We start from the raw sequence: 19,798 nt of genomic DNA, 5'->3' as shown, positions 1-19,798 counted from the left end.
CTTTAAAACCTTTATAGAACTAATTTTTCTAACACTACACTAAAATACTCTAAATTGTTTCCAATAACTTCAAAATCCTATTTTGTTTTACAGGTGTATCTACACACTGGTTTCCATATTTTCTTGATCAATTAATGTGAAGAAAAGATTTGATTACCAGAAACTGAGGATAGGAAACCAGCAGGGTATTTAAGAAGGATTTATTACTTTCTATATTAAATATTGTACTTCCACTATTTCTATATATAGAAATATTCTATAAAACTGTTTCTGTAATATTTCAGATTTTTTTTTTGTATTGAGACATCATAATCACAAAGTACTAGTGTCCCATTATGTTTCATGCAGAAACTGCAGGTAATGAAAGAATCCTCATCTTGGGATTTTATAAGAAGGGGAGAAGCACATATATTTAGTTTGGGGATTCCAAAAAGCCTAATTCTCTTACTGATAGTACCATCCACATTTTCTTAGGAAGTAATATATTTGCTTTGTTAAGAAGCTGATAGCAGTTTGCTACTCATTAAACAGGTTTACCAGACTGCAAGAAAGTTTAATCTGAATCTACATACAGATATCAATATTATAGCTAAGGTAAAATGTTAGGAAAGAATTCTAAGCAACTATGACTTTGAGATACAGGTTACCTAAGTAAAATACATGAAATATTTAAACACAATCTTTATTTAACATAGGATCTGGGTAAATAAAAAAAATTTTAGCTGTATTTTCTCATATAGATTAGTTATTTCCTTCCTTCAAAAGAATGATAAATAAAATAGGCTATCCTTAAAGCAAAAGGCACCTTGTTATCATATCCAGCAGTTTAATAATCTTTAATTATCCATGCAAAGCCATATGAAAACACAGCTGACACCACTTCTCTCAACCCCTTCTTCAAAAGAATAGTACATAATGATAAAAATAAAAACTTTAAATTATATTCATATATCATCTTAGCAATTTACTTAAAATTAGTATAAAGAACCCCAAAATGCCCAAGAAAAGACAGTTACTGGTTCAGAATTGCTATCAGTAATATAAAGTGGGAGTGAAAAGAAAAGTATCATTGGGTATATATATAATTAGGAAAGGAGACTGAGAGACTTAGTGCTAGCTTCTGAATTTTGCTACATGCAGATCTGATGCCCAAGCAATATGGCATAAGAGATGATAACATAAAAGCCACCATGCAAGAGAATCTAACTCCTATTTTATATACTAAGAAATGCTGTTTCAGTATAGTGAAACACTGACTATACTTTAATGATAGGCATTATCCTCAGTTTAGTAATAATTCTAAATCCAACTGTGAAAGTCACAAATAAAATGTTACTTGACAATCAGGATAAAGGTAGGTGATGGGTTCATGTTCTCCCTTCATTTTCAACATATAATAAACACAATTTTAACTGCAAAACTATTTAAAATCATACTAGAAAACATTTTCTTTTTTTAAAAAAAGATCAGTTATCAATGTTAATCCAAAAGGTCCAGCAGACTTTAGAATTACAAAAACTTTTCATAGATTTTAGTAATTTCCTTCCTTCTGTTTAAAAAACCTCAAGGAATAAAAAGGCACAGCATTTTTCCTTTCTAATTTTCTCCCTGGGTAATAACAAAACTCGTCATGATCTAAAAAAGAGACCACCAAAAAGGATTTTTAATGAACTTCTCTGTCAATAGAGAGGTTTGTGTCTGACTTTCCTTATAAACTTAGCTTCTACTAATATTGATTTAAAGCTACAAGTAATCTAGGTTAAAAGGCAAAATAGTTTTTGAGCAATTTCAAACACACTGATGGAGCACATTCCTCTTAACTGTAGCTATCCCCCATCCTCCCAAACTGAAATTTTTACCATAGATAGGAGATATTAAAATAGGATATGTTAATATTTAACAGGATATTTAAAAGGAACTACTATTTGATAACCTTTTTCAAAGTGTATGACTTTGATAAATTGGGAGAAATATTGCAACCAATACCCACTCTTTCTAGAATTTCAGCAAGTGTTAATTAACACAGTGCTACTTTTAGCACAAATACTCAAACATCTTAACAATAGTAGTAAATATACACCACGTGGCTCATTTAGTCATCAAAAAGGCTGAGAAACAGGTTGTTAAATTTAGGCCAACTCTGGGTTTGACATCTACTTATGTACTTATTTTTATGCCTTTATACAAGATAAAACTGACTCCAAGGGATAACATAAAGAGATACAGAAAAAAGGAAAAGGGAGGCTGCGTCTTTTCACAGGATCTCTGTAAAACAGCACCAATTTCTTTGAATCCCGAGATCATGCACATGCAACACTGTTAAATGAAGTAAGGTCAATCTGGGCAAATGGTCAAGGGAACAAAGGGTAGATTTAGATTCTTACTGAGCATGCTCAAATTTCTAATGCACCAAAGAGCAAGGACTTCCCTAAGGTGGAAAGTAACTGCTTCAAGTATGTTTGGTCTTTAAAAGCAGTAAAAATATGTAACCTATTTTAAAACTACTTGCTGTATTTCATAAATTAGTGTAAAGGTTCCACAGTAGCAATACATTAAATAATGAGAAAACCTAATACTAGGCTACAGGCCCCTCTTTCACAAAGCCAACTCCTAAGGCATCACACATAAAACAGAAAATAAATACTTTCCTATCAGACAGTGGTCGTTGTGGTGGGGGCAAGGGGCAGGATAAAAAAAAAAATTCTCATTTGGAAATGTCTACATTGTAGAAATAAGGATCTACTAGGATACCTGACCTCTAAATAACACATTTCAATTCCAACTGGGAGCTATATAGGATAATCATTATTTCAATAAATGATAAAATGCAGTGTGTACCACGATAGCACATTTATAGAGAAAAGATGTCAGTAGTTCACCACTTACACCCAGGCAACTTGACTCAAAGATCACAAAAAGCCAATCAATACCGGTTTACTCTGTCAAAGAGGCAAGAAATTCTTGTTAACTGACCACACAGGAAACAGATAAATCAGCCAGCTCCACTTCAGTCCAATTTCTTAAAGATAATGTGTTAATGTTTTAAAACTCTCCTATTATTTTTTTAAGTAATAAATTATATAGATTAAATCAATTCATATTGACTTAATAAGGCTCATGTCACTGAGTACATTTTTCCTTTAACTATGTTAGAATAAACATGCTCAGTAATGAAAAAATCCCAAGCATTTGCAGACCTTTTGGAGACAGGCCTCTGCCTTGTTAGTAGCCATGCCAAGCTGTTCTTTGATTACACAGGGATGCAGACTCCAGGCCAGCACAAATGGTAACTAAAGATTGTCCCTTGACCCGGCTCTATGCATATTGGGGGGTATGCTTTGCAAGGAGAAGCTAATACACCCTGGGACAGTTGAAACACACACTAGAATGGAAAGATGTTCTGCTTGGGGATAGAGAGCCAGGATCCTTCTCCAGCAACTGCCTCACTGACTTCTGCCTCCTCATCTCTGTCCTACCCTCTGTTGTGGCTGCTGCTGAGTTGGGCTCCGGTGAGCCGTGCTCAGGGGTCCTGCGCACCAGCACCTCCCCCTCTTGCACACGTTTGATCCCTAGGTCAGTGGAGCCGTGTTGGATCGGGGAGCCAGGAATACTCGAATCAGCCTCGTTTGAGAAGTCAAAGCCATCTGGGATTCAACATATAAAATTTTAGTGCTTTTTGTGCTGCTCTATTCTTTTCTGAGCATTTTGACCCAGGCAGATAAGAGAATGTATATATGGATATGATAAAAACACAAACACTATTTATATAGTTACATGTGTGTGCACAGGATGCACACACATAAGGCGGCAGATGAACAATGTGAGGTTTGCAAATGAATAGGAAAGAAAAATAGGGATCATTAAAATAGCAATTAATATCTCTTAGGCAAGACAGCTTGACTATTCAAGTACTATATGCCTATGAAATACTGCTGGATTCAGCACTTAGAAGAAAAGGAAAAGGAAAGATAAAAATCGAAAATTCAATAATCAATTCATTTATGGATAGATTGTATCATACCATTAGTTTGGCCAGTTACATAACTTTCTCCCACAATGCTCATACATGCAGCTTTTTTTTCCCCAGTATGGTAATAGGCTTAAAGAAACTTCTTTCCTATTGTTATTACTAGTTCAAAAAAATACAAAAATTAAGGCGATCTTGTTTTAACATTCATAGAACAGTCTAAAGAAAATCTACTTTACTTTAAAAAATATATTAAGATATATTCAGGCATTTAAGCCACATTTCCTGTGCTCTTTTTAAAAACTAAACAATTTTGCTTTACTTACATAGAGTGCAATAATATTATGTGTTAATACAATCTGTAAAAACAGTGATACATTTACTTGAATCCACAAGTGGGCTATTTGGAGTTGGTACTCACCTTCTCTCCTCCATCTATGGCGACGGATTGAAGCTGTTGTAATTGCAGTCCGAGAAATCCTCGGTACTGTGGGAGTGACTTCTACCTTAAGTACTTTCTGCCCTTCTTGTGAAGAGTCGGGAGCATCAAATGGTAATGAGTTTTTCATGGCATTAGCAACCTAAAATGACAAGATAAGTTTATACATATTTATACCCAATACACAATTTTTTTTCAATACACAATTTATGCTTATTTTATACTGCATGATTCCATAATTTTTGGAATATATATTTCAAATTTTTCCTATAAAAATAAAAAAGTATAATGCTTCAGAGATGTTTGTGTCTTCATTGTTCTATATTCTTTTAGGCAGGCTATTTAAATAATAATTTATTTTTAAAAATATGAGTCACACACCCCAAAGATTCCTTGAAGTTGCTGACTTTCAAAGAAAAAAAGCATTCTAAAGAGAAAAAAATCTGTTTAACATTTGAATGCTGATATAAGAAAATTTATAATAAGTTTTTGATTCTTCAGACTTTAATCTCTGATTTAACACTTTAAAAAGCCTTTTCTCCACTCCTTTGTTTCCAAGAGGAGAAATTCTCCCTACACACATATAGCATTTTGTCCCACACCACTTTCTGCCCTTCACAGAGGAGAGTGAGATACCTGGTCGAAGAGTGTCATTAACTGGTCCATGTTTCTTTACTAGGTAGTGCTAATCTAGCAAAGATTTTGAACTAGAGGGTTGTCTTTCTCCCTCCCTCCTGTACTTGGACAGGACAAGTAGAACATAGCACCCTGGATAAGTGTGTCTGCTCTGCCAGTTCAAACCTTCTCTCCAGGGGGCTGTTCTAATATCTAGACTGACGGGTGAGTTAAGTTTTTCCGTTTAGCCTTTATCAGTAATAAAGATGATGCTTTTTTCTCTATTTGCCAACTATTTTATCCATTTATCACCTGGTTCTAGATTTGAATAGAGAAAAAAACAGTGTTATTAATTGGGTCTCTCAGAGACCCAACAATAAGGGATTATTCTAGGACTAGATATTACTGTCTTTGCATATATTGTCTTGGAAATGCCACCTCTGTTTAATTTACAAGACTTTTTCAAGGAGAAAAATATGAATTTAAACAATCTCACAAATACAAGGCATTATTATTATGATTTTTTTGACTTGTTATCCATTTGTTTTAATGTAGCTCTAAGGGTAGGGATGCTGACATGCGAAAAAAAAGGGAATTCAAATGTAAAAGAACTATTGTAAATGCTACCTCAATAAATTTATATTTTGCTTAAAATATAAAAAAAGACATGAAGAAAATGGCTTTGAAAAAAATTATATCCTTTAAGTGCTACAAAAAATAAAATAAATCTTTTAAAAATACCATTATAAAAATACTACAAAAAAGCTTAAAAATACAGAAATTGCAAAAAGTAAAAGCCATCCATAGTTGAAATCACCTAGATTAACTATTAGCATTTTGTATATTTCCTCTGTTCTTTCTAAATTTAAAAAAAAATGTTGTATACTGCTTTACCACTTAACACAAGCTAGCATTTTTCTTTAACATGAGTTTTTGAATACATAATCTCATCAATAATATTATAACTTAATCATTCTCTGCTGTGGGAACATTTAGACTGTTCTGATTCCTTTGCAATTAAAAAATAACTACTGTTTTGCTTACAATACATTAAAAAAAAGAATTTAAAGTAGTTTCCTAGGATATGTTGCCAGACATGGGATAGTGGGTCAAAGAAAACAAACACACATTACAAAACTGCTTTTGCAAAGGGATGTTCAGAGTTGTGTTGTATTGCTACTGGTAAAGAATGCCCTCTTTATTCCACTATTGGATGTGTACACTTGTTTTGTGACTAATCATTTACATTTTGGAGATATATTTATGTTGTGAAAGAGGAGGAAATATTTTTATATAGAACAAAATATTAATTTACTTTCTTGTCACACCTGTTGAGAATACTTTTCTGAGTTTGTGGATTATGTGTTTTTTGTGCATTATATTAATTTTGTTTTTAAAAAATGGATAGTTTAGATGTTTATGTGGTCAAAAAAAAATCAACTTTTTTTACTAACTTGTCCCATCACACAATATAAAAAGTCCTTCCTTCTCCAGAAATTTGAGTAAATATTTATAACTTTTTCTTCTTTCTTAAAGGAATTCAAAGCAGTTCTTTAATTTACCTGACTCTTACTTTGACATGTGATAAGAGGAAAGAATCAAGCAAATTTAGTTTTCTCTCCAACAGTTAGCCAACTGTTATTAAGGAATAAACTTTTTTCCCTCAATGATTTGGATTGCCTCATATATTACATATTTAGTTTCTTTACCCACTAGTACCCTGTTTATGAACAGGTATGTTTAATAAAGAATAAATACAGTAACTTGCCAACAGTGGTTGAGAAAAGAGTTCTAGTTGAGCTCTATAGATGATGTCATCAAGGACTTCCTGGCCAAGGTCCCACTGTCCATTGTACCTATGGAGAAGCAGATCATTTACTATCTTTGTCAAATAAATATCTCTAATCGTCAACAACAAACATTTTATTGTTCCAAGTCCTACGATTTTGATCCTGAAACAAGACTTTCACATCTATTTTTGCCTCATTTCATTTCTAAGCTATCCCATTTTTTGGTTATAAGAACAAAATGAAGATTTCAAATATTAATGTTTAAAATTCACATAAATTAGCTCTTATCAGGTGTTGATATTAGGGTAATTTATTTAATGCATTTATGAAAACCTGGTTTATGAACAACATAGAGAGGCATAGTATTCCATAAAGAAAACCTGATAATTCTGGACTCCAATTTAATGACTGGTTATGTTATATTTAGGCTATTTTTAAAGTATTAAACAGATTATGAACAATTATAGTCCAAAAAACTGGATTACCTTGAAGAAATGGGTAAATTCCTGGAAAAGTACAACATACCCAGACTGAATTATGAATAGAAAATCTGAATAGACCAATTAATCAAAGAAGATTGAATCAGTAATCAAAAACCCTCCCCAAAAACAAAAGTCGAGGATCAGATAGTTTCACAGGTGAATTCTACCAAACATGCAAAAAAGAATTGATACCAATCCCTCTCAAACTCTTCCACAAAACAGAAGAGGAGGGAACACTTCCAAATTCATTTAGTGTAGACAGCATTACCCTGGTACCCAAACCAGACAACAACCCTACAAGAAAAAATTACAGATCCTTAATGAACACAGATGCAAATATCCTCAACAAAATATTAGCAAACCAAATTCAACAATACATTAGGAGAATCATATGCCATGATCAAGTGGGATTTCTCCCTGGGTTACAAGGATGGTTCAATATTTGCAGTTTGATGTGATACACCATATTAACAAACTGAAGGACAAAAACATATGACAGATGCAAAAAAAACCCCATTTGACAAAATTCAACATTCATTCATGATAAAAACTCTCAACAAAGTGATATAGAGGGGATATATCTCAATATAATAAAGACCATATATCACAAGCTACAGCTATCATCATACTCAACAGTGAAAAACTGAAAGCTTTTCCTTTAAGATCAGGAAAAAGATAAGGATATCTATATTCTCACCACTTTTATTCAACCCAGTACTAGAAGTTCTAGCCAGAGCAATTTGGCAAGAAAAAATAAAAGGCATCCAAATCTGAAAGGAAGAAGTAAACTGTTTCTATTTGCACAGGCATGATATTATATATAGAAAACCATATGACTCCACCAAAAAACTGTTAGAATAAACAAATTACTCAAAGTTGCAGGATACAAAAATCAATACACAAAAATCTTTTGCATTTTCTACACTAGTAATGAACTACCAGAAATAGAAATTAAGAAAATAATCCCATTTACAACTGCATAAAAAAAAATCTCAGGGATAAATTTAACCAAGGAGGTGAAAGACCTGTACACTGTATACTTAAGAGCTTTTATATACGACAATGATGAAAGAAATTGAAGAACACATAAATAAATGGGAAGATACTCTGTGCTCATGGATTGGAAGAGTTTTGTTAAAATGTGCATACTACCCAAAGCAAGCTACAGATTCAGTGTAATCCCTATCAAGATTCTGATGTTATCTTTCACAGAAATGGAACAAATAATCCTAAAACTTTGCATGGAATCAGAAAAGACCTCAAATAGCCAAAGCAATCTTGAGAAAGAACAAAGCTGGAAGTACCACACTTCTTGATTTCAAACTATTATACGGAGCTACAGTAATCAAAACAGTATGGTATTGCCATAAAAAAAGATACACAGGTCAATGGGACAGAAGAGAGAGCCCAGAAGTAAACTCACACACATATGGCCAATTAATTTACAACAAAGGAGTCAATAATATAGAGTAAGAAAAGGGCAGTCTCTTCAATAAATGGTGCTGGGAAAACAGAAGAACTACATGGAAAAGAATGAAACCGGATTGCCATCTTACACCATACACAAAAAACAACTCATAATGAATTAAAGACTTGGAATTTAAGACCAAAAACCATAAAACTCCTAAAAGAAAACAGGTGGTAAACTAGTTGACATTGCTCTTGGCGATGATTTTGGGACTTGACACCAAAAGCAAAGGCATCAAAAGCAAAATAAACAAGTAAAACTACACTGAACTAAAAATGTTCTGCACAACCAAGGAAACCATGAACAAAATGAAAAGGCAACCTACGGAGTGGGAGAAAATATCTGCAAACCATGCATTTGATAAGGTGTAAATTTCCAAAATATATAAAGAGCCCATACAACTCAGTAGGAAAAAAACAAATAATCCAATTAAAAAATGGGCAGAAAATCTGAATAGAAAGACAATACACATGGCTAACAGGTACATGAAAAGATGCTCAACATCACTGATCATCAGGGAAATGAAAATCAAAAACACAATGAGATGTCACCTCACACCTGTTGTAATGGCTTTTATCAAAAGACAAGAAGTGACAAGTGTTGTTGAAGATGTAGAGAAAGGGAATCTATCTTGTGCACTATTGCTGGGAATGTAAACTGGTACAGCCAGTATGGCAACAGAGTATGGAGAGTCCTCAAAAAATTAAAAATAGAACTGCCATTCAGCAATCCCACTTCTGGTATATATCCAAAGGAAATGAAATCATTATTTTAAAAATATATCTGCACCTCCCTGTTCACTGCAGCATTATTTACAATAGCTAAGACATGGAACAACCTATGTGTCCAATGACAGATGAACAGATAAAGAAAATATGGTATATACAGTTGACCCCTGAACAACATGGGCATTAAAGGTGTCAACCCCCTATGCAGTCAAAAGCTGCATATTAACTTATGACTACCTAAAATCTTAGTTGCTAATAGCCTACTGTTTACTGCCCTACTGATAAGTTAATTAGCACATATTTTATATGTTATATTATTTTCTGTATTCTTACAAAAAAGTAAGCTAGAGAAAAAAAAGTTTTTTCAAACTGTCACAAATCTCCAAAACAATTTCCAACATATTTACTGAAAAAAAAATCTGCATATAAGTGGACCTGTGCAGTTCAAACACATTGTTCAAGGGTTAACTATATATGTACAATGGAATATGGTTCAGCCATTAAAAATCAGAAGGAAATATTGCCATTTGCAACATGGATGGACCTGAAAGCATTATGCTAAGTGAAATAAGACAGAAAGACAAATACTGTATGATCTCATTTTTGTTTTTATTTATTTTTTTATGGAAGTGTCAATATATACAATCTTATATTGGTTTCAAGTATGCAACTGTAATTCAACAGTTACCCATATTATTAAATACTTGCCCCTGCGATGAGTGCTGTTACTGTCAACATAGGAAGATGTTACAGAATCATTTCGCTATATTCTCCATGCTGTATTACTATCCCTGTGATCAACTTATATTATGATTAATAATTTTTGTGCCCCTTTATCCCCCTCAACTTCCCTAACCACCCATGCACCTCAAACCCTACCCCATGATAACCACCAGTCACTTCTCAGAGTCTATGAGTCTACTAGTTTGTTGTTCATATTGATATTCCATGAATAAGTGAAATCATATGATATTTGTCTTTCTCTGCCTGGCTTATTCACTTAGCATAATACCTCTAGGTCCATCCATGTTGTTGCATGGGAGGATTTCTTTTTATTTTTTATGGCTGAATAATATTCCATTGTGTATATGTACTACTTATTTATTCATTTATGGACACTCAAGGCTGCTTCTATAACTTGGCTATTGTAAATAGTGCAGTGATAAACATAGGGGTACATATATCTTTTCAAATCAGCGATTTTGTCTGCATCAGGTAAATTCCTAGAAGTAGAATTACTGGGCCAAATGGTACATGTATTTTTAGTTTTTTGAGGAACCTCTATATTGCTTTCCACAGTGGCTGCACCAATTGACATTCCCACCAACAGTGTAGGAGGGTAACCATTTCTCCACATCCTCACCAACACTTGTTATTTTTTTGTCTTACGGGTAGTGGTCTTTCTGACTGGTGTGAAGTGATATCATGGTTTTGATTTGCATTTCCCTGGTGATTAGTGATGTGGAGCATCTTTTCATGTGCCTGTTGGCCATCTGTAGTCCTTCTTTGGAGAAATGTCTATTCAGGTCCTCTACCCATTTTTTAATTGGGTTATTTGTCTTTTTGATGTTGAGGTGTATGAGTTCTTTATATATTTTGGATGTTAACCCCTTGTCAGATAAATTGTTTATGAATATATTCTCCCATACTAGTTGCCTTTATTGGTCTGCTGATGGTGTCCTTTGCTGAACAGAAGCTTTTTATTTCAATGTAGTCCCACTTGTTCATTTCTGATTTTGTTTCCATTGCCCTAGGAAATATGTCCAGGAATAAACTGTTCATACTTATATTCAAGAGATTTTTGCCTATGTTTTCTTCTAAGAGTTTTACGGTTTCATGACTTACATTCAGGTCTTTGATTTATTTTGAGTTTACTTTTGTGTATGGAGTTAGACAACAATCCAGTTTCATTCTCTTACATGTAGCTGTCCATTTTCCCAACACCTGTTGTTGAAGAAGCTGTCATTTCCCCATTGTATATCCATGGCTCCTTTATCATATATTAATTGACCATATGTACATGGCTTTACATCTGGGCTCTCTATACTGTTCCATTGATCTGTGGGTCTGTTCTTGTGCCAGTACCAAACTGTTTTGATTACCATAGGTCAAGGAGCATGATCCCCCTCAGCTCTGTTCTTCTTCCTCAGGATGGCTTGATCTCATTTCTATGTGGAATCTCAAAACAACAACAACAAAACCCTGAACTCACAGATACAGAAAATAGACTGCTGGTTGCTAGAGGCAAGGGTGAGAGGGGGGCAAAAAGGGTGAAAGGACTTAAGAGGTAATTATTCCAGTTAAAAGATAAATAAGTCCTGGGGATATAATGTATAGCATGGTAACTGGAATTAATAATACTATATCATATATTTGAAAGTTGCTTAGAGAGTAGATCTGAAAAGTTCCCATGACAAGAGGAAATATTTGCAACTATGTGTGGTGATGAATGTTAACTAAACTTATTTTGGTAATCAACTCACAATATAAAATATACCTACTCATTATACACCTAAAACTAATACAATCTTTTTTTTCTAAATACAATCTTTTATATCAATTATATCTCATAAAAATTGTCTTTATTATATTACTCTCAAATAAAAAGTGTATATTTATTTTTTTAAAAGTACTAAAAGAAGTTTGTATTAGGAAAAAAAGAGAAATACTAAGTTTCCAAGCATCAGGAAGAATTCACCCAATTTCATATCAACCTACTTACATGGCATAATAAACCCCTGTGAGAAGTTGCACCATAAATTCAGGATCCAATACTATTCGACCACAGAGTTCTTTCCAGTGTTTTTCATGTTGCCGTGGAAACCCACTCACACAAACCCTAGGAAAATACAGTGTTTATCATGTGTGATTTACTGATTCATTAAATAAAATATTTCTGCTTTCATCATTTCAGTTATTCAATTATTCATTCCTCAAATATTTACTGAATACCTGCTATGTCCCAGTCACTATTCTGGGCCTAGGCATACAGTTGTAAACAGGCAAAAAGAAAAATCTGTGCCCTCATAAAGCATACAGTGTTGAGGATTCTACCAATAAGAAACACAATTTTTCTCAAATAGCTTACTGTCTCTTTTATAACCATCCTTCTTCCTCTTCACAAAAGAAATACATAACTCTCATGCATCCCAAATTGTATCAGGATGAATTAGTTAGGAGATACAGCAATCTCATAACAAATAAAGGGACATTTCACATGTCTGTGAGGCTAGTTTTAATCAAAGTACCATAAATAACCTTCTGTCATCCATCTCATTTAGAGATGCTTCCAGAAAAATTATGCTTGTAATTAGCAAAAGCTGATAATTTTAACAATTAACTTTTTTAGAATAATTATAAATGGTAAGTAAGTCCAGAAGAAATTTTTTTAGTGTTTAGTGTATTATGGTCTCAGGAAATTTTGTATTTCAAATTATATATACATACTTTTGTAGCAGAGACATAAACTAGGTGACCAATAAAAGACTTGGTTAAGTATAAAATGGCATTATATTAGGACAAAATTATGTGGGTAAAGTGGAATGGAAGTTCAATTTTAAGGAGAAAAAGGAATAATAGAGACTATTAAAGAAAAGCTTGTTCTTTTATTCCTCAAATGGATGGTGGTGGTATTAGATCAGTATGGTGTTGGCACTATATATACATTTAAAATATTGACCAACTATTTGTTTATTATGTCAATATTTTCATACTGGAAATCATATCATTTGCAACTAAGATAGGATGAAAAATTTAAATGTTAACTGAAAAATGTGCAAGGGCTACATAGTTTTTCAAAATTCTTTAGTTTGTAACTAAACAAAAGTTTGAGGACTACTGAACTGTCACTTTTGTTATTAGGAAACTATAAAATGTCACAATAATGATGCCACTTAGAGATTCAGCAGATTTGTTTTAATGAACCAAAAATAGTCATTTACATATACATTTATCTGTAGGAAGGCAGTACATTCTTAAACTGTATTCTCTTGATAACAGTATACAGGTTAGAGATGAGAATTTTTTTAGTCGTTAATCATGTTATTACAGTTAAGCATAAATAATATACTTATTTTAAGATAATGTATACAATCAAATTTATAGCTAATTTAGATTGGCCTTCCCCTAATTAGCAGAACTGAGTTTTGCTATAAGCAAGACCACACACTCTCCCAGTAACACAACAGCATGAATTTGAACATTTTGGACAGACTCTAGGGGGGCCACGATCCTTATGATCCCTCCTGGTATTCATGCCTGTGCCGTCCCCTTCTCTTCAGTATGGGTGGGCCCTGTGATTTGTTGCTAGCCAACAGAATATGACAAAGATGACAGGACTTCTATGACCACATGATATGATTAAGTGATTATGTTACATAAGACTGTAGTGAAGGTCTTGCTGGAGTCTCTCATTCCTCCTCTGCTTTTAAGAAGGAGGATGCCATGTTGTAAGGTACCTATGTTGGGAGGTCCACATGGCAAGAAACTGAGGTTTGCCTTCAGCATACAGCCCACAAGAAACTGAACCTCTTAGTCCTATAGCTACAAGAACTGAATTCTACAACAAAAGTGTATAATACCTCAATTAAGCCTCAGATAAGACTGCAACCACGGCCAACATCTTAACTGCATCTTTGTGACCTTCAGCAAAGGACCCAGCTAAGTTATCCCTAGACTCATGTCTGACCCACAGAAACTGTGAAATAATAAATGCATGATATTTTAAACTGCTAAGTTTGTGGTAATTTGTTATGAGGCAACAGAAAACTAATAAGGCATTTAACCTTTTTTGAGGGGCTCAGTTTCCTCAAGTAAAAACCAGATGAACAGGATGAATGTAGGGTTCCTTCTATAATTGAGATTCTGTGACTAAGCATCCTCTGACTCCAAATTAATTTATATTACTTAAATTCTATTTCTGTAGAGGAAATTTAAATTTCAGCTCAGATCTGTCCAAATTAATAAAAATTCTGACTTAGTAAAGATTAGAACACACAAATACAAATAAGACATACAGATAACTGGTGCTATTGCTAATCTTATCTGAAGCAGAGACAGTTATTTGAGAAACACATTAAGGAAAACATTCATATTCTTTAAAACTTTCTCCACATACAGGACTATTTATTCAAAACTCTTGATTTACAAAAATTGATATCCAGGCCATGATTAGATGTATCACTAAACCAATCTAAACTCAAGATGTCTTGGCTTAACTTGATGTTCAGCAAGAAAATACCTCTTTAATGCCGAAATATTTTCAAGAAGTCATGCATAAGGGGTGATAAGGATTCCTATCTGTAAGCTCCCAGAGTTTACTGCTCTATCACCAGAACTTACTACTACAGAGAATGTGCTCAATAAATATTTGTCAAATAAATGAATATGAAGGTTAATGATAGTTATTCTTACCTGGAGCCCATCCGACAAAGAGACTGATAAGATGAAGCAGGCATATACACAATAGCAGAATTATAACACAACAGGAGAAAACTCAGAACTTCAAACCTAGGAAAAACAAAATGAGAAAAGGATTACTAACAATTATTTCTACTAGTGACTACAGTAAATGATTTCAGGACTCTTTACTCTCCAGTGTGGGAGCTCCAAATTTTGGCGAGTAGTGTGCTGGGCCATCTTTCTGTCTGCCTTCTGTAAGTGGTCTGAGTCTGGGCTGGCAGTTTGCTTCAGACACGCCTTTGTGATCAGCAGAGAAGTCTCTGCTGGAATCGCTGTGGGAGGGGCCGCCCTCTGCTTGCCCTGCAGCAATGACGGGGTGGCAGGGATAATTAGGTGGGCAGGCTGATGTGGGGCTCTGCCCAGGCCCAACGTGCAGCACAGGGCTTGGCCACCCGCGTGTAGGAAGGAGCTCTTAGGGTGGCTCCTGCAGGCACCATCCCAGAGCTGAGAAAGCTGGGAGAGTCTCCCTCTGCCTGCCAGGCAGCAAAGTCTGATGTTGTTGCTGGGTCATGTGATCTCTTTGGTGGATGGTTGTAACAACAACTCCTTGATGTTGACCTTCATGGTTTCTCAAATCAGATTACTATGAATATCCTCCTCAGTGATTTCCCTATGCCCCTTTCCTTATTAAAGGTCATGTGTCCCTTGCTGTCATCTGTATTTTATTCCTCAAAAAATAAACCATCATGCTTTAACAGATACTCCCCTACATACATTAATCCACTGTCATTATTGAATGCACAATTAAATCCAAACTCATCATGACATACAAGGTCCTTTGAAATCCACCTTCAGTCTACCTCTCCAACCTTACTTCCCTCCACTGCCCACCACACATACCACACTACAATGCTGTTCTTACCACTTCAGAAATATACCATAACTTTTCACAACTCCTTGTTTTTATGGATGCTGCCCTTTCTTACTAAAACATGCTTTTCCACTTGGGAAACTTACTGACTACATATATGTTACATATATAGAATGAAATACTAAGTAGTCATTAAAAATGACTTAAGGTTTCAAATCCTGGATCAAATTTTTACCTTAGGCATAAAGCTGTTCTTAATTCTCCCAACTAAAGGAAACTGTTCTCTTTATCTGTGTAGCTGTAATATAGCATTTATCCCACTGAATCACAATTCTGTCTGTTTCATTTATTTAGTAATAAGCAACTTTAGAACAAAGACTCTGATTTTATTCACTCTATTTCTAGTGTCCAGCACAGTGTCTAACACATTATAATTGCTCAATACATTTTTATTAATGAATGGTTTTCTAATCTTTTATTTTAGTATAGAATGACTTTGCTTTTATTATTTATTTATTTAAAAAATTTTGTTATCATTAATCTACAATTACATAAAGAATATTATGTTTACTAGGCTCCCTCCTTCACCAAGTCACCCCCACACACCCCATTACAGTCAATGTCAATCAGCGTAGTAAGATGCAGTAGAATCACTACTTGTCTTCTCTGTGTTGCACAGCCCTCCCCATGACACCACCCACATTATACATGCTAATGGCAATGCCCCCTTTCTTTTTCCCTGCCCTTATCCCTCCCTTCCCACCCATCCTCCCCAGTCCCTTTCCCTTTGGTAACTGTTACTCCATTCTTGGGTTCTGTGATTCTGCTGCTGTTTTGTTCCTTCAGTTTTTCTTTGTTCTTATACTCCACGTAAGAGTGAAATCATTTGGTACTTGTCTTTCTCTGCCTGGCTTATTTCACTGAGCATAATACCCTCTAGCTCCATCCATGTTGTTGCAAATGGTAGGATTTGTTTTCTTCTTATGGCTGAATAATATTCCATTGTGTATATGTACCATATCTTCTTTATTCATTCAACTACTAATGGACACTTAGGTTGCTTCCATTTCTTGGCTATTGTAAATAGTGCTGCAATAAACATAGGGGTGCATATGTCTTTTTGAAACTGGGATCCTGCATTCTTGGGGTCAATACCTAGGAGTGGAATTCCTGAGTCAAATGGTATGTCTATTTTGAGCTTTCTGAGGAACCTCCATACTCCTTTCCACAATGGTTGAACTAATTTACATTTCCACCAGCAGTGTAGGAGGGTTCCCCTTTCTCCACAACCTCACCAACATTTGTTGTTGTTTGTCTTTTGAATGGTGGCGACCCTTACTGGTGTGAGGTGATATCTCATTGTGGTTTTAATTTGCATTTCTCTGATGACTAGTGATGTGGAGCATCTTTTCATGTGTCTGTTGGCCATCTGAATTTATTCTTTGGAGAACTGTCTTTTCAGCTCCTCTGCCCATTTTTTAACTGGATTATTTGCTTTTTCTTTGTTGAGGTGCATGAGCTCTTTATTTATTTTGGATGTCAACCCTCTATCAGATCTGTCATTTATGAATATATTCTCTCATACTGTAGGATACCTTTTTGTTCTATTGATGGTGTCCTTTGCTGTACAGAAGCTTTTCAGTTTGATATAGTCCCACTTGTTCATTTTTGCTTTTGTTTCCCTTGCCTGGGGAGATATGTTCATGAAGAAATTGCTCATGTTTATGTCCAAGAGATTTTTGCCTGTGTTTTTTTCTAAGAGTTTTATGGTTTCATGACTTACATTCAGGTCTTCGATCCATTTCAAATTTACTTTTGTGTATGGGGTTAGACAGTGATCCAGTTTCATTCTCTTACATGTAGCTGTCCAGTTTTGCCAGCACCATCTGTTGAAGAGACTCTCATTTCCCCATTGTATGTCCATGGCTCCTTTATCGTATATTATTTGACCATATATGTTTGGGTTAATGTCTGGAGTCTCTATTCTGTTCCACTGGTCTGTGGCTCTGTTCTTGTGCCAGTACCAAATTGTCTCGATTCCTGTGGCTTTGTAGTAGAGCTTGAAGTTGGGGAGCGAGATCCGCCCTCCACTTTATTCTTCCTTCTCAGGATTGCTTTGGCTATTCAGGGTCTTTGGTGGTTCCCTATGAATTTTTGAACTATTTGTTCCACTTCATTGAAGAACACTGTTGATAATTTGATAGGGATTGCATCGAATCTGTATATTGCTTTGGACAGGTTGGCCATTTTGACGATATTAATTCTTCCTAGCCAAGAGCATGGGATGAGTTTCCATTTGTTAGTGTCCTCTTTAATTTCTCTTAAGAGTGTCTTACAGTTTTCAGGGTATAGGTCTTTTACTTCCTTGGTTAGGTTTATTCCTAGGTATTTTATTCTTTTTGATGCAATTGTGAATGGAATTGTTTTCCTGATTTCTCTTTCTATTCGTTCATTGTTAGTGTATAGGAAAGCCACTGATTTCTGTGTGTTAATTTTGTATCCTGCAACTTTGCTGAATTCTGGTATCAGTTGTAGTAGTTTTGGAGTGGAGTCTTTCTGGTTTTTTATGTATAGTATCATGTCATCTGCAAATAGTGACAGTTTAACTTCTTCTTTACCAATCTGGATTCCTTGTATTTCTCTGTTTTGTCTAATTGCCATGGCTAGGACCTCCAGTAGTATGTGAATAACAGTGAGGAGAGTGGGCATACCTGTCTTGTTTCTGATCTCAGAGGAACAGCTTTCAGCTTCTCGCTGTTCGGTATGATGTTAGCTGTGGGTTTATCATATATGGCCTTTATTATGTTGAGGTACTTGCCCTCTGTACCCATTTTGTTGAGACATTTTATCATGAATGGATGTTGAATTTTCTCAAATGCTTTTTCAGCATCTATGGAGATGGTCATGTGGCTTTTGTCCTTCTTTTTGTTTATGTGGTGGATGATGTTGATGGATTTTCGAATGTTGTACCATCCTTGCATCCCTGGGATGAATCCCACTTGGTCATGGTGTATGATCCTTTTTATGTATTTTTGAATTTGGTTTGCTAATATTTTGTTGAGTATTTTTGCATCTACATTCATCAGGGATATTGGTCTGTAATTTTCTTTTTTGGTGGGGTCTTTGCCTGGTTTTGGTATTAGGGTGATGTTGGCTTCATAGAATGAGTTTGGGAGTATTCTCTCCTCTTCAATTTTTTGGAAAACTTTAAGAAGAGTGGGTAATATGTCTTCTCTATATCTCTGATAAAACTCAGCAGTAAATCCATCTGGCCCCGGGGGTTTTGTTCCTGGGTAGTTTTTTTATTACTGCTTCAATTTCGTTGCTGGTAATTGTTTTGTTTAGATTTTGTGTTTCTTCCTTGGTCAGTCTTGGAAGGTTGTATTTTTCTAGGAAGTTGTCCATTTCTTCTAGGTTTTCCAGCTTCTTAGCATATAGGTTTTCATAGTAGTCTCTAATAATTCTTTGTATTTCTGTGGGGTCTGTCGTGATGTTTCCTTTCTCATTTCTGATTCTGTTGATGTGTGTTGATTCTCTTTTTCTCTTAATAAGTCTGGCTAGAGGCTTATCTATTTTGTTTATTTTCTCAAAGAACCAGCTCTTGGTTTCATTAATTTTTTCTATTGTTTTATTCTTCTCAATTTTATTTATTTATTCTCTCATCTTTATTATGTCCCTCCTTCTGCTGACTTTAGGCCTCATTTGTTCTTCTTTTTCCAATTTTGATAATTGTGATGTTAGACTATTCATTTGGGATTGTTCTTCCTTCTTTAAATATGCCTGGATTGCTATATACTTTCCTCTTAAGACTGCTTTTGCTGCATCCCACAGAAGTTGGGGCTTTGTGTTGTTGTTTTCATTTGTTTCCATATATTGCTTGATCTCTATTTTAATTTGGTCCTTGATCCATTGATTATTTAGGAGCATGTTGTTAAGCCTCCATGTGTTTGTGGGCCTTTTTGCTTTCTTTGTACAATTTAGTTCTAGTTTTGTTCCTTTGTGGTCTGAAAAGTTGGTTGGTAGAATTTCAATCTTTTG

The 19,798-nt window shown here is 34.7% G+C and overlaps 1 protein-coding gene across 14 annotated transcripts in view; it reads right to left on the bottom strand.

Annotated features, from left to right (window-relative positions):
• HYCC2 (hyccin PI4KA lipid kinase complex subunit 2) overlaps window positions 1-19,798 on the bottom strand; it is a 115,007-nt gene that overhangs the window by 8,222 nt on the left and 86,987 nt on the right. For 13 of the 14 annotated variants that reach the window (XM_036927929.2, XM_036927928.2, XM_036927926.2 and 10 more), the window contains 5 exons: window positions 14,902-14,997; window positions 12,212-12,328; window positions 6,790-6,877; window positions 4,389-4,548; window positions 3,477-3,644 (listed from right to left, as the gene is read on the bottom strand). In XM_036927929.2, coding sequence (XP_036783824.1) covers window positions 3,477-3,644; window positions 4,389-4,548; window positions 6,790-6,877; window positions 12,212-12,328; window positions 14,902-14,997 — 629 coding nt within the window. The remainder of the gene's footprint in view (window positions 1-3,476; window positions 3,645-4,388; window positions 4,549-6,789; window positions 6,878-12,211; window positions 12,329-14,901; window positions 14,998-19,798) is intronic. The other variant, XM_057503708.1, reaches the window with a different exon arrangement.

The sequence above is a fragment of the Manis pentadactyla genome, chromosome 6 (genome assembly GCF_030020395.1).
Source record: "Manis pentadactyla isolate mManPen7 chromosome 6, mManPen7.hap1, whole genome shotgun sequence".
NCBI lineage: Eukaryota > Metazoa > Chordata > Mammalia > Pholidota > Manidae > Manis > Manis pentadactyla.
Note: the sequence above shows the minus strand (reverse complement) of the source record. Positions and strands in the feature narration are given on the sequence as shown.